At 54.6% G+C, this 15,861-nt stretch overlaps 1 protein-coding gene across 5 annotated transcripts in view; it reads right to left on the minus strand.

Annotated features, from left to right (window-relative positions):
- The window catches only part of LOC122382675 (protein gustavus-like), a 62,672-nt gene that overhangs the window by 6,072 nt on the left and 40,739 nt on the right, over positions 1–15,861 (minus strand). For 2 of the 5 annotated variants that reach the window (XM_043368367.1, XM_043368342.1), the window contains exons 2-3: positions 14,465–14,706; positions 1,507–1,706 (exon numbers count right to left, since the gene is read on the minus strand). In XM_043368367.1, coding sequence (XP_043224302.1) covers positions 1,507–1,706; positions 14,465–14,483 — 219 coding nt within the window. In that variant the 5' untranslated portion in view covers positions 14,484–14,706. Of the gene's footprint in view, positions 1–1,506; positions 1,707–3,823; positions 4,346–7,757; positions 8,383–14,464; positions 14,707–15,861 lie in introns of those variants that run through there. The other 3 variants (XM_043368333.1, XM_043368349.1, XM_043368358.1) reach the window with 3 other exon arrangements.

Genomic DNA, 15,861 nt, shown 5'->3' on the forward strand with positions numbered 1-15,861 from the left:
CCGTTCGACACATTAATGCCGAGCTGGCGGCAGGATGAGCTCACCGCCGCCAGGGCGTCATTTCCGCCATCCAGCGCCGAGTTGCCGAGCGAGGCGGGGGAGGACGTCAGCGGAGTATTCTAGTGACTGGCGGCAGCGGCGGCTGGAGGGCTGCCAACGTCCGGTGACCAGCGGCAGCCGGTCCAGCCGCCGGACCTGGTCACTGGCGGCTCACCGTCCACCGGCCCACACTGCCGCGTCGCCCAGCGACAGAGAAGACGGACGGAGCTCAGCCCAACACAAACACAGGAAACCGGGCAACAGGAGTTGGTCAGCTCGGACTCGAGGATCTGGTGTTCGTCGACGCCACAAAGCAGCGGCATTCAATTAGTCTATCTCGTTTGTTGCCTGCCTGGGCTCTGGCACATGCCACTGGTAAATGTCATCTGGTACGGGGCTGCCAAAACGCGGAGCATTCTCCACTGCCGCGTGCCACAGCTGGCCTGCCGGGGGCGGCGCTCGCAGCTGGAGAGGAGGGGCGACCAGCCACCGTGACGGCCGGGGCGGGGCGGGGGCGGGGGCGGGGCTCACCGAACCGGTCCTGGTTCATCCACCCTGACCGTTCTGCCCGCCGCCCGCGGCGGCAGACAGCCGTGGCTTCCCACCGCGGTCCGCAGGGCGCGGCACACCGCCAGCTCCGCCCGCTCGCTCGACACAGCTGCCACGAACGCGGAACAAGCACCGCACGCAACGCACCAGTTCGGGCGACGTACGAGCGTGGAAAAGTGAGGTTCAAGGCTCCGGTGGACCAGGAAGGATTAAGGAAGGATTTTGGTCGCTCCAAAAACCGCTCAATCATAAGGAAATGACCTTACAACTTCCCACATCTGACAGAATTTGCATGGGACCAGGCAGCAATAGGCAGCAGCTGACACAATATCGTGTTCGAACGTCTGTGTCTGTCACTGACGGCTGAATTTATCAAGGACTGTGCGTGAACTTCAGTCAATCACGAACTGAGTCATAACCAACACCTCAGCCCGGCGCACAAAATCAGCTCCACTGAACCAGTTCTGTCAGCCTTGACCGCAATAGTAGGTGCCGGTGGCGGCCAAAAACTAACACTGACACGTACCGCGCCGGCCGACTCGTCCAACCTATCGATACATGTATCGCTCATCCGGGTCCAAACACCGGGCCAGGCGCTGCTCCGCTGACGGCGGTAGCCCTCTCCAGCGGCTCCCGCCGTCAGCACGACCCCTCTCCCGGGACCCGGAGGGTTGGGCGGTCTCACCGGATAGGCATCGACTCAGGTGTCATATTTGAGCCCCCAACTTCCGGTATAGCAGAGACCACCTGACCCAACCCCTATAACACACTCCTGCTTCGGCTATAGCACTCGATACCTCACATTACTAGCTGAGACGACGAAATCCCAAACCATCCCGATTCACCACTTAGCCTTTTTGGGAGCTTCAGGGAGCTAACCTTTTCCAGTCCAAACACTGACATCAGTCTCATACCCACCTTGACGAAGACGTTGAGACTGCGGTCGTCGGCGTTCCAGGCGTACTTCTGCTGCAGGTCGTGCGAGGCGGTCGGCATGTCGAGCAGCACGTCCAGCCGGTGTGGTCGCACGTAGTCGGGACTCACGGTCAGCTCCTTGCTGAGCGGCGTCCGCACGCGCTGGTTGCCGTTGCTGTCGCGCGTCGTCGACTTGGCCAGGCCTGCGGAGAAGAGAGGACACAAGGTTAGTAGGGCGAATGAGAACACAGCGGCATAGATATTACGGCGTGACTTTGAAATGAGGTGAGGCGGCGGGCGAGCAGGCTGAGAGACATACGAGGTCACGGACACAACAATATTGAAGATTCACGCTTACATCCGTGTCAGCTTGTCGGCTCAAAGTATGCATGTCACTGTTACAAGCGCTAAGGATATGAGGTCACGGACACAACAATACTATTGAAGATTCACGCGGACTGACAGAAGGCTTCCAGGGTTCTTAGGATAAGCTATAAATCATGTATGACATCATGAAACCTAAACAGAAAACGTATATCCTGCTGTTTCGACTAACTGGTTTCAACACGAGATTGCAGTCATCAATATCATGGTAGGTATGCGACTGTTTTCATATTGTCTCATAAATAATCCAACTACAAGAAGCGCTCATAGCTATGAAAGCCTGTCGCCTGGTTGAAAACACCACACTGCTGCATATTGTATACGATGTGCTAAGAATTGTATTGTATAAATAAATACTGCGGTTGTAAGGATGATGCCATAGCCCACGTTGATCGCTGGGAACTGATATTTTCAGCATAATGAGGTTGTTGCCAACCTTTCTGTCAGCGCTAAATGGAAAATTTCATAGGTTGAACGTGCCATCGTTTCATGCACGATGCACATGGGAGCTAGTGAAGCCGTCAATTATTCCGTCTGACATCTAACGCATATGCCATGAGTCCAAGCCTTCGTAACCGGTAACAAAACGTGAGCGGGCATCTCGCATGCTAATCAGGCACCTGCTCTCCAACACTGGTCGAAAGTCGCGGAGAAACCACCCATCTGGTGAGGAGAGAGTGTCCAGAGAGAAGAGATGTTTGGAGAGAGCGTCAGCTGGCCAGTCGACCCGATGTTTGACCCAGAGAAACCCGGTCCGGCGGGGTGTTGATGACTATTCGTCCCCATGGTCCGGCGAGGCTGAGCCGTCGGCAGGCGGCCGGTCACCTCTGGCGGCTGTTTCGGTGACCCACCGTTCGGCCAGTGAGAGCTGTGTGACCCGCCGGGCCGGGCCGGGAGTGCCGGTGACCTGGTCACCGCCGCGGCCCGGCCCGGCCGGCCGGTCGGTGGGTGGGGAGAAGTGGGTCGCTGCCGCCGCCGAACAGGACACAGCGCAGCCAGCACGCCGGCTGGTGAGCCAGTTAAACCGGCCCAGCACGACGGTGCACGAGTGGAAGGAACAGGACAGGTTACGGGCGGGACACAGAGAGCAAGAGCCAAATCGGCTCAGCCCAACCGGCGGTCGTCCGAGGTGATTGAACCCGCGACGGACGGGCGGACACCGGAACGGCGCCGCGGATCGCTCCCCGTGAGGCCACAAAAAGGCGCCAGTTCCACAAAGCTGGCCGACGAGCTCGAGGGGAAACTGGGACGGAGACGGATACCGGTGCCGAATTCGTGCCGGCAATGGCACTGCCTCGAGCCGGTCCGGGATTAAACTGGCTCACCGCATGAATCGGCACTTTATCGTGAAACACGCCGAGAAGTCAACGACCGCTTAACGAGAGCTGGGCCAGCCAATGACGGCTCAAAACAACAGGCTACGTGGATCACGGCCGATTCGGGGAACAGTTGTTAAAAAACATGACTGGCGCTGGAGGGACGAGTTTGCAATTCGTAAATCTTCCATGTTTATGCAAACGTTGCGATGAGAGTTGTCGGAACTTCAGAGCAGGATACGTAATGCATAACATCCGTGCCTCATCTATAATTATCTACAGTATACGTCCGTTGGTTGAAAACGGAGCGTGGCACCCATCATTAATCATTCAGTCCCCCACGGTTCACCGGCCGACTAATGCTCGGCTGTGGTGAACTGGACCGCCCAACAGCGACCGAGTCGACCGCCCGCACCACGACTGTGCTAACTGCACCCGACGCTAAACTCGCCAGTTTGCATTCTCTGCAGGGCAGTAAAACGAGCGCTGCCCAAACCGGTCCGGAGGAACAGCAGGGAAGTGGCGGTGTGCGGAAGCTAGTATGTTCGGGGGGCAACAGAGACCGGCGCCGTACGGAAACCTACCGACCTGGGGACAGCGGGGGACTGGGGAAAACGTACCGTCGTCGGGCAGGTCGTGCTCGGAGCCGTCCAGCGCGGCGGAGTCACACTCTGAGACGGTGGCCGGGTCGGAGGAGGCGCAGCCGCGCACGGCGTTGTTCACCGGCGGCCGGTACTCCCTCATCACGTTGGGCGGACAGCGGCGCCGCCGGCGCGGCTTGGCCCCGGCCGACGCCGCGTCCCCGCTGCTACTGCTGCTCGTGTCCAGATCGACCGCCATGGCGGCGGCGGTGGCTGACGGGACGCTCGGCTCCGCTTCTGTCCGGCAGTGGTCGTGCCCGGGACGGCGGCGGCGACTGGCGGCGCCTCGCTGGTCCGAGTCGCTGCAGAGGTGAGCGCGCAGAGGGCAGTCTTGGTAGGCCCACGACTCACACAGGCCGTCGGCAGCCAGGCGCAGCAGGTCGCTCCAGAGGCGCGCCACGGTCAGAGCAGCTGAGTGCACCGGCGGTCGAGGCGCGCGCCGTGGGCTGACTGCCCGGTCGGCGGGCGCTGCGAGCCAACCGGCGCGGCGCGGCGCAGCGCCGGCACGGCAGGTATAGAGCCGCCAGATTCGGCGCCGCACGGACCCGGCAGCCCGGCGGGCGCGTCGGACGGACGGGTAGCCAGCCGCAGCGCCACCCAAACTGGGTGTCGGTCGGCGGTTGACCCGGCGGACCGGTCACGACAGGCCGACGTAACGGGTCGGCCGGCCGGCCTGTCGCCGATTCGGTCCGTTCCGCGTGGTGGAGTGACCGTATTTCCATCGGGACCGACCGGTCCGCAGAGCCCGGAGAGGAACACTGGCACGGTTATAGGTGGTTGCACCAATCATAACAAAGCCCAGTCGAAAGGGTCACGAGTTCAATCCATAGACACACTAATAGTTTAGTGAATGAATGTGATAGTGCACAGCATTTGCTTATACCAGTCTTGCCGACTCGATAAATGACAAGTCAATGTCAAGGCGACAGGTCTATCTGCGCCACCTCATCCCGTCGTCAACGCCGACAGAAAAGATGAGAGAGATGCTCAAACGGCAGCGTGCTGCACGATCATCATCAGCTTCGTGGAAACCATGGAATCAAGCAGTGGAAAATTAAAAGGATCGAAAAGGCTTGGATACAAACACGATGTCCCTGAAAAGTGTAATCGCCGTGGGAATAATTGAAAATGTCATGGACAATGAAACCTATGCTGCATCAACACAGCACGATGCAAAGGAGCATCCATCTGACCAGCAAGGGATTACCTATCTAGGTCAATGTCTCTTATCTTGCACAAAATACGGCGCATCGTTCAAGGTGGCATCGTTCACCCTCAGTCTGAGCCAGCACGCCACTTGGAGACGGAAACCAACCACGGTGAGCTCCACAACACGCGCGAGGCTCCTCGTTATGCAACCCTACTCTCGTAGAGGAACCGGCTTTCAGGCAGGAAGCGGCCGGTCAGGTGCGCCACGACACCGAAACAAAACAGAGGATTTCAGAAAACTTTTTGTCATACTTGAGCAGTCAGATAAGAAGAACATGAGCATGAAGTGAGTCGGATTAGTAAAAATCCTGTATACAAGGAAATAGCATCTCCTCAAGTGGCCACAAGTGTTGTCTTCCCGCTGAATCGGAGACTTGTAAGAAAAATCAAAGCGTGAGCTGCGAGGTGTTGGCTTGAGTGGCACTCGAGGGCTAGGCCACGCTTATCGCATGTCGTGCGCCGAGTTACCCTGAAATTAAAATTAAAATACCACGACACGGACATCAGAAAATCCAGCGGGATTACTTACATAACAAGATCCTAAGAACACCCCACCAGCGAAGAATCTTTCACACGGCGCTGATCAAGATGGCTCAAACGGCTGCAGTCACCTTAGCACCCAATATGCCATCCTTCTCCGAAATCCGGACGGATGCATTGCACCCCGATGACGTGACTGCCCACCCGACACCACCCACCCCCGTCTGATGACGTCACTGGGTACTAATGACAGCCGTGTGTGCGGCTCGGGGGCTCGTCCAACACCAACAGTGGCGGAGGCCACTGGCCGCGGCGGATCACGGCCGAACATAGCCCCTCTGACGACTGACGGAGCGGTCACGGGCGGGGACGTGGGACAGCGGTAGATGGTAGATAGGATAGACGGGGTGGGACAAATCGAAATGGAGTACTTAGGACAGGAAGGGTAATTGGAGTTGCTCATCCAAACACGTTGGCGAGGATGCATGAATGCATACCAATTACCATGATTACACAATTTGGTCAGGCTCAGTAATTGAGTAAGCGGGGCAATATTCGTATGCTAAACTAAGGATTCGCATGCGAAACTGAAGAAGAAAGAGAAACAACGCACTCCAATTCAGGCCGAAGGTAGCACATAGTGGCACAGAGAAGCCTGCTACAATGTGCGACTGTGCTGCCCCCTCCAATTCGACATCAGCGCCACTAGCGGGGAAGGCCCAAACTAACTACTAACTACGCCACGGGAATTAGTCTACGCAGAACTTATCGCTTCCTTTGGAGAGGAGCCACGGTTCAAACAGAGGGTCGGAGGGGGAGGCGAGGGATCAGGATCGTAGGTTTCTGGGATCAGAATCAACCAGTCCACGGTAGCTCTTCAGTGAAGCACTTGCTCTCCCTTCCACGTGAAACCCCACCGGGAAATGGAAGTCAAAGCGTTCAAGGGCCAATATCTTCATTCTTCAGATCGACATTATTCGTTTTAACGACTGAATAGAATACAGAACAAAGGACACACAAGCGTAACATCCCAGATCGGTCGTCGCCATTGCTAGATGCCCACAACATATCGCCACAATATCACCACTCGATTACGGAGCCACCATCCCCACTTAGCACCACGGGACGATAAATTGAATAATCCGGTGCGTTCAATCCCTCCCATTTCATTTCACACAGCTATCCGCAGGGCATGCCTCCCCGCACCTGGCCCCGCCCTCTGACCGGCCACGACCGAGAGGACCAATGGAGAAAAACACCGGGGCACAAAGCAGGGAGGGCAGAGGGGGCACCCACCGGCGCGGCGGCCAAAAAAGGATGTTTGTTCCCCACAATAGGCCGTTTGAGGTCACCGCCGCACGGCTCCTAACGGCGGTGCACAGAAGTAGTGGCGCCAGATAACAATGGGGGAGGGGAGTGGCGGGCCCTCACCTATACCTAGTATTACTAGCTATAGCAATATTTGAGGAAATGAGCAAATCGATGATCACGCCCGCCCAAAATCATTCTCCAAACCAAATGAATAATTCTAGACTGATCAGAAGAAAAAAATGGAGCGTTGCCAGCAAATGATAAGGTACTTCATTATGAGTGAAAAGTTCAGTGTTTTCGGTCTATCATAGGTAGTTGATTTACGTGCGCCTGCAGATATGAAATCCGTGTTTCAATTTAGAACACATCTCAGACATAAGCGTCTCTGGGCCATATCCAACAAAAGCACTCTAAGGTAGCGCCGACTATTACCCAGTCCCAGCTCAGACAGAAGCTCCTGCTGGTTGCCAGAAAATGAGAAAACGACACATAAAGGTTGCATAAAAGTGAGGTGGCAAAGCCCAAAAACTCTTGTTTCGCTTGTAGGCGACAACGATGAGCGACTAGCACGTCAAGGGTGGCAGAAAACTTTTCGAAGCCAGCAGCGACAGTCTTATTATTAGACAGCAATGATATCATTTCCATTGTTAACTATTCGGGGTAGCAGCTCTCATGCCAATCCAGAGATAACTGATATCAGATACCGTTGGATAGAGCGACTGATTATCGTCAAAACGTTTTCTTTTCTTAAACTAGGTTCAATCGCATTGCTTCTGAAATATACCGCAATTACAAAATTTGAAGAAAACAGATGCATGAACTAACGACAGACGACTTATAAAATGAACGACGCCGATCCAACGTGTAGAATCAAAGCATCACAACTGATAACCACCTCACCGGAGGTACTCACTGTAATACTGGCAGCATAGCGGGCAGAAGCGCAGTCCGACACCAGCGCGGGCCATCTCTATAAACTGCTCCACGCTGCTGATGATCCACGGGCTGGCCAGCCAGCAGAACGCGTCCCGTATGATGTCACACCGGTCCTCACACACAGGCGAGTTGGCGTTACCAAGCGGCGCGAACGACGGCTGCGCCGGAAAGCTGTCCGTGGGGGCGTACACCGCGCAGCAGACGGGGTCCCTCATCAGGTACGTGGCAGCCCACTCCACCTCCGGGAAGCGCGGGTCAGACAGCAGAGGACCGAGCACGAACGGGCGACGCGTCGGGGCCGGCTCGCTCGACTCGCACGTCGCGCACTGGTCGTCGAACAGACGGTACATGGCTGGACAAGTCCGCTGGTAGATGACTGAAGCGTGCCACCGATCGGCTCTCACTATTCAACAACCATCCAACAGATCACTTATGACCGACTGTCAGGTGATGTTTTCGATTGAAAACGTTTTGTACTTCACACCACTACTGTCCTCACTTATCACTGAAGACTCGTCTCTCCGAGGTACTCGCTATCACACAGGTCCGACTGACTGAGAAGCAATGCCCCGCACCGACCGATCACCACCAGCTCCTGAGGACGACTGACGCGCCAGTCAGCCGGCTGGCCGACCCCCCACGTCACACCAGATGCCGCCGCGGTCGCCGCCGTCCTCCCCCTCCGCGACTTCAGTGGCGCCAGTCTGGCGATAATCCGGCCGCCGCGCCACCCTCGAGGGCGCTACCGGCCCCTCGGCCGCCACCAAATCAGCCCCCTCCACGGTCCGATTAGAGACGCCCCTGGTAGGGACGACTGAAGATGCTCCAGAGTCCAGACACGTGGTGGGAGGATCGGCTGTGGCCGAGGCGGAGATAAGAAACGGACTTTGTACGATTCCGATAATGATAAATGCTTTCCAAGACTTCGGAAAACTGAGCAGCTGACCGATTGCTTCACCGGAATAACAAGTGTCACACTCACGCCAAAGAATGAGGACCGAGATGATTAAGATGATGAACTTCACGGCAATGCAGGGAGGAAAACATGCTCCAGATACCAGCCATAGAACGAGCAGCAGCGGCACTACGGCCAGACAAGCTGCATTCCAAGTTTCAAATCTTTCGCTCTTCCAGAAACCTTTCCTGGGCAAAGTCCACCAACAGAATCAGACAGTGTCGCAGACGAGGGCGAAGGAGGGGTCTGAAGATAAGAAGTGATACTGCGTGAGCCCAGCTGGCGTCACTCCAGACTGTCTCACCCAGCTGTCCTTCCAGAGTAGAGGTGGCAAAAGATGAAAATTTTGGGAACCAGACTCGAACCAGACCCGGCTGGACATTTCTGGAACCAGTCGGACCCGGTCTTAGTTGGAACCGGAACCAGTTGGACCCGTTCCCCAAAAGTCAATTAATTCAAACTACTTGTAGGTATCATTAGTTGCATCATGTAAAACAGCCTATTTCCCACTCGGAATACTCAAGAGCTACTGTGTGCCAAGAAACATTCACTTCATTCACTTCATATTTTGCAATAATGTGTAGTGTGCAAGATGCATAGTTCATGGTAGGACCCGGTTGGACCCGTCAGAAAATTTCCAGGAACAGGTCTGGACCCATATGGGTCCAGACTGGTTCTTTGGACCGGGTCCCCGGGTCCACATTTTGCCACCTCTATTCCAGAGCGCTCCGCAGACGACGCCGGGTGTAGACGAGGGGAAGGGTGATATGGAGCAGGGGGCACTGCCGATAAGAATTGATACTGCAGGACGCCGCTGGTCCATTCCAAAGGTTCTTCAAAAGTCTTCCCTAGACAGTGAAGTTGGACGAGGGGAGCAACGCTGATAACGCTTAGACGACGCCGAGCGTCGGGCAAAGTACAGAATGACGATGTCAACGCATTTCCATGCGTCGGCCGGTGCAGCCCAGCACAGTATCGCGACAGTAACTGAGCAGTAATAGGTAGTGATGTCCAGAAACTGTCCCATTATAGTCACGTCGCGCTATTTTTTTTTTTTTTGCATATTTTGTCATTAAAGAAATCGAAGAGCATCACAGAGCTCTTCGCAATAGCCCCTAGCATTTAAGAAACCTTTACATATCCTACAATAATACATTGATTTCCTAAACACCATTCCCGTCCTGACCCTAGAGTGGTCTAAAATGTGTCCCTCCGACATCCCGGTCACCATTTAGTCAAACCAAATAACAACTCCATCGCTGGACTCCATCAGCCGGGGGTAGGCCGGTTAATCCCCGCAGCGTACCCTTCCCGCTGTGACCGTCCCCACAGGTGTTATGTGCCGCGGTATGTCGGGACTCGGACACGCCGGCCAGTACAGGGAGGGGGAGGGGGCGGCCGGACACCGCTGTGACAGTTCCGTCGAGCAGGGGGCAGCCTGATCCTCACTACCGCGTGCAGATCGGGTAGAAAAAAGGACGGGTCATGAAACATTGGCTACGAACAGCCATGGTAAAAAAAGACGCTAGCAGACTTTGATATGAACATACAACATTTGTCCTAAAGCTATGTTCTGAAATTCAACAGCAAACATGAAGCCACATCTCGTATCCTCGAGCGGATCTAAAATAATGGAATCATCGGATTTTCTTTCAAAGAAACGACAACTTTATTCTTATAAGGATATCATGGGGCAGCATTTTCACCAAAACTTCTACAATAAATCATTCCCATTCTCAGTCATCACCGTATGGAGTGTTTCTTTCAGGCAGTGGAAATAGGGTCACATGCGGTATGAAATTCCCCTTTCATCACTCATTGCATTAACCCGCGTCAGAAGTTCCCGATAGGCGTTATCACTAGTGTATTCGCGGCCATTGGGGCGACGTAAGAAAAGAGGAAAACAACTGGCCCCAATAACTTTAAATTATCAGTTAGCATGCATCTTTTCCTTGATATGTAGATAATTTACCATTAATTGTTAGAGAAAATTGCATATAAAATCTTCCATTTATGCTTTTTTCATCGTTTGCATAATACGAGGGGGTACCCAAAAGTAACGGGAATCGTTCTCTGTAGGCCAAGCCAGTGGTAGCTCGGCATTGCCCTGCTAGGGGCAAACCAGTTTGGCCCCTTGGACTTAGTCTGCACCGTGAGGTGACGAAATAAAGAGGCGCGGCCGCGTGGCGCACGTATTTATTGAAGCACTCCCGCCCGATCCGTCGTTTTTTATGCATAGCGGGCCTGAGCAACAACGCGCATCTGTGAAATTTTGTCTCCTGCTGGGGAAGTCCGCGACTGAAACGGTTCCAATGCTTCAAGTAGCATACAAATATGCTGCCGTGAGCAAGACGCGGGTTTATGAATGATTTTTGCACTTCAAAAGTGGTCAAATGTTATCCCAAAAGCGCCCCAAAAAAGCTTGCCAAGTGAAGTCAAATGTCAAGACAATGCTGATTTGTTTTTTCGATGCAAAGGGAAGTGTGCAAAAGGTAGTGAAAAGGAAATTGTTCCTCCCTGGTCAAACTGCCAATCAGACGTTTTACTTGGACGTTCTGCGGCGTGTGTGAAACACGGTGAGACGAAAACTCCCCGACAGGTGTCGAAACGGGGAGTGGTGATTTCATCGCGACAGTGTGCCAGCGCACACCGCCTTGAGTGTCAGACAATTTTGGACAACAAATGCATGACCCCACGGATCCACCCTCCCTATTCACCGGATTTGGCACCCTGTGACCTTTTCCTGGTCCCCAGAATGAAAAAGACCTCAAGGGAAACCATTTCGACGACTTTGATAAGGTAAAAGCAAAAACGACGATGGCTCTGCAATGCATCACCTTGCAAGAGCTCCAGAGCTGTTTTGAGAGCTGGAAAACGCGTCTGCATAGGTGCATTGTCTCGCAGGGAGAGTACTTTAAGAATGACATGAGTGACGATGTGTAGGGATCAGTGAATAAACAGATATGAAACAATTCCCGTTTCTTTTGGGTACCCCCTCGTATGTTCTTTTACTAAGCTAGAAACACTAATTAGAAATAGTTCCCGCATCTCGTCAAGAACAATAGGAAAGGCTTGAAGTGAATAGAACAATCTAAATGGTTTTGTAATCTATGTGAAGACACTTCTAAAATTGCCTGTAGAAATGTTGAAGGCAAAAGTTCAACTTTTTCACAAGACGGATGTCTATAAACCTATTCAACGTGTGACAACTCAGCCGGTATTTCGTCGCCTACAGCCAAGCTTTCCCTAGTGACCGATAGAGGCGCTGCTATCGATGTCCGCCCGTGCCGCCTAACGCGCCAGAGCTGCTATCGCCAGCATTTCCCGTAGATGCAACTCTCGCTGTTTAGATGGATCAATGCGCTCTAGCACGACTGTTGTGACTAAGAGCCACCCACTATTTAAGCCACATGGGTTTGTGAGGCTGGTGATGAGAGGACCAGTATGGATCGGTTATGCCGTCTCGGTCGTTTGTCTCATTTTTAACTCCAGCAGAGCCCCATCTTCAGAAGCTCAAGATTGTGGGAATGGTAAAACTTGGCGAACAAACGTGGAAACTTTGGGGAGTGAATGGTTACGTTGTTACGTAACACTCTGCAAATAATAGTCCAGAGCACTAGCGTAGTAGGCATTGGAAAGTAGAAGACTTCAGTCATTTTCAGGTCATATGAAAGCTCGACTCAGATTCTCGGCAAAATATTCCCAAAATAACTGCATCATCAAACCTGGCGCGACGTCATTCGATAAGCTTTTCGTTAGAAGCATTATTCTCGTAATTGTTCTGAAATAGGAAAACTGACCGACTGTTTTCTGCTTTCACGCACATCGACAAATGGACAGTCAAGTGGACAGTAGCGCCCGTAACTCGAAGTCGATACTTATGAAGACATCAATTAAACTTAATACCATCACCAACTCAAAACCACACCAGATTTACTTCTGACTGCCGATAATCCCTTTCCCATCATTAGCTACCCACAGATGTACTCTCCTCAGGTGTCGGAACCGTTTCCCGTGGGGACAAAGGCCGGTGTTCCGACCAGTCGCGGTGAGACTGGCAGGCAGCCGACCGGCGCCGGGAAGACCTGGGCGACCGGGACCGAAGCGGCGCCTTCCGGGTCATTATGGCACCCGCAGCGGCGGCAGCGGCACCGGACGGGTGACCCTGGTCACCGGGACCGCGACCCCCCGTGGCACGCTACTGCGCTCATCACAGGGGCTGAAAGGGGACGGCACTGGGAGGGAGGAGACGATAATTACTTTGGAAGTGAACCAATCTCATCACCCATCAGAGCTCAGAGATGTCAGGTCTGGCAACCGGGGATGCGCTGGGTACCTAAACCACACTAATCGAGCGAGAGTGCTGTTTTTTTTTCACCCGTCATTGCTTCACTCAGTCAAGACTAGCCTATCCACATCCTTACTCATGCTGCCTCGCCCCGGCTGACGGTCACTCAATCAGTTAACAGGTGGTGAGGGAAACCCCATTACGGTCACACACTCTCCCAGGCGACTGTTTGAGACTTGAGTGGACGGGCGAGATGTCCCAACGGGTCACTTTTCCGAGATCGGCGCAACGTCAGTGGTGCGACTGCGCTCAGACCAATGTCTCCACCCTACGCTATCGGCCCATAGCTCTGCTAGCGTATGGTTGGTCCAACAAAACAAAACAAAAACGATTTTGGATTAACGAAAACTGTTGCCATACATTTATGCATTCAAACACGCGCCGAAATTGTGATATCATATGCTCCACGCTGTCCACGCAAGATGAGAGTATTAAAAGAATAGCTGTCTTTTTAACCATATCCAAAACTTCATTCCCAAAGACAAGACCAGTATCCATGCGGCCAATTGCGAGCGAAAATCCCAGCTTGTCCGGCTTTGGGGCAGGGTTGAGCTTGTACCTATGTGATGATCAGGAAGAGATACCAGTGAGATCTAAGCTTCCAGATGTCGGAAATGACAAGGCAATGTGTATAAGCTGATATAAGAAAAGCATATGACCTTGGCGGGATCGGACTGTACTCATCGGTTTCCACGCACAAAAGAGCTAGTGAACAGCGGATTCGCCCCTACCTACAACCAGCGCATGTGAGCACAGCATTACCCGAACAACATCCACAGTTCACCGTCTACCAACTTATTTTGTGTATCGCCTGCGTCGGTTACTCGTGAAAAACTGCAAACTGTCGACGAACGGGTTTACAGATCAGACAATCGACGACTCTCATTCGGTACTGTACGGCTGTGAACTATCGTATATCCACGTGAGCACCGGGCCACGGCCTCACACCGTGTCCTTTCAGACCAGCCGCCAAGGCACACACACGCCAGGGAGAGCTCCCCGTTCCACCCGGGGCCGGGTAGGTCTCCCCACCGATCGGCGACTATTTCCAGACGGGTCTGAGCCCCGCAGTCATTTGACGTTCACACCCTGCCTGTACTGACGGAACTGGAGACGGGAGGGGCAGGGATCAGGGAGCAGGGGATACGACAGAGGGTATCACTGGGAGCTGTGAAAGAAGCTACGGGGGGGGGGGGTAGCTTCTTGACTTCTTGACTTCTTCTTCTTCTTGACCAGGGTATGACCGGAGACGGAACGAGTTCGCAAGTAGTCTCAGATAACGATGCTAGTAGCTAGGGAGCCCTATAGAAACAAAGCCTGATCAAGTCTGCTAGGTGTATCTCGGTTTAGCTTCACCAGGACTCAGGCATTTTGTACTCACTTGAGACGCGTTGTCCCATGGCGGCGGCGGAGGCGGCGGCGGCGGCGCGGCGGCGGCCCGCGCGGTGCGCGTGGGCGGGCGGGCGGCGCGCCGACGGCGGCGGGGGCGGGGGCGGCGGCAGCAGCGGCTGCGGCGCGGCGCGCGAGCAGCCGGCGGCAGTGGGCTCGGCGGCCAGCCGCGCGGAGCGGCGCAGCGCCTTCTTCGCCGAGAACCGAGTGTTGTACGTCACTCGAGGCGGTGGTCTGGAACACAGATAAATAAATGTCAGCAGTCAGTATATGTGAGCAGTTCATGATCGATGAGTAAAAAGAGACGAACAAAAATAGACGTCAGCGTTTGAGCCGTAAAAGACCCCAGCATATCAGAGCATCAGAGGGAGCGTTCCGCTGAGATCAATACCAGCCTGTGTTCTTCTCATTACATCTCTTTCAAACCTTTTCTTTCACGTGCTGCCGACTACGAGCAAAAACAACGGTGCAAAGCGTCACGCGATGCTGTAGCCACTTTCGTTCATTACCGTCTCCACATTACGGCTTCCCGTCAGAGGGCTCTGAAATCTCTGTGTAGATGTCGCCACAATCGGCACAGGTGGCGCTGTTCCCAGCTGCCCCGGCTAGCCCCTGCATCACGTCTGACGGTCGTACCCCACGACCGAGCGGCACGGTCGGACGACGGCAGCGTCGGCGTCGTCGGCTCCGACGCACCCGACCGACGACCGACCGGAATGTGAGGGGAGCGGGAGCGCTGCCGGGGACAGCTGGGCGGTGCGATATAATACCGCACCGGGACGGGACGGACCGAGCCGGCAAGGGGTCGGGAGAGAAGGCATCTTGAAAGACACGCAGGGATGAGGCTGAGAGAGATAATTACCTGTCCTGCCAGTCTTACCCGTCACGCGGGGCAGGCAGGATCTGCATAAATTTTCTCCTTTTTACCAAATATGACGTGCACTGCTTCAATCGCATCCCGGCTGCACGCGATAACGCCACGTCTCTCCGACGTCTGACAGTCTCTGTTCCTCCGCCCGCCTGTCTCGACGCCGCACGGCGTACCCCACCACCTCCAGCGCGTGCAGGGGCCGGTCGCGCGGTGATACGTCACGGGTGTCACGGGTCAGGTGCGCCGGCGGCCGGCGACAGGCACGGACATCGGAGCTAACCGGCGTCCAATCGATCCACTAATGAGATGCCGGGGAGGGGGCGGGGAGGGGGGGCGGGGCGGGGAGGGGAGGGGTGACACCTGTATCTATCGACTGGGCCGGTCCCCTCCCTGCGCCCAGTCCAGCTGATCACTGATGAACAGACTCGGCGAGTCGCCAACTCCGCTGATCCGTCCGGCTTTCGCTCGTCCGTCCGTCCGGCAGCGACATTATCGAGCCGTGGCCGTGGGTCAGACCC

This window comes from Amphibalanus amphitrite, unplaced genomic scaffold (genome assembly GCF_019059575.1).
Source record: "Amphibalanus amphitrite isolate SeventyFive unplaced genomic scaffold, NRLGWU_Aamphi_draft 000012F_arrow, whole genome shotgun sequence".
Lineage (NCBI taxonomy): Eukaryota > Metazoa > Arthropoda > Thecostraca > Balanomorpha > Balanidae > Amphibalanus > Amphibalanus amphitrite.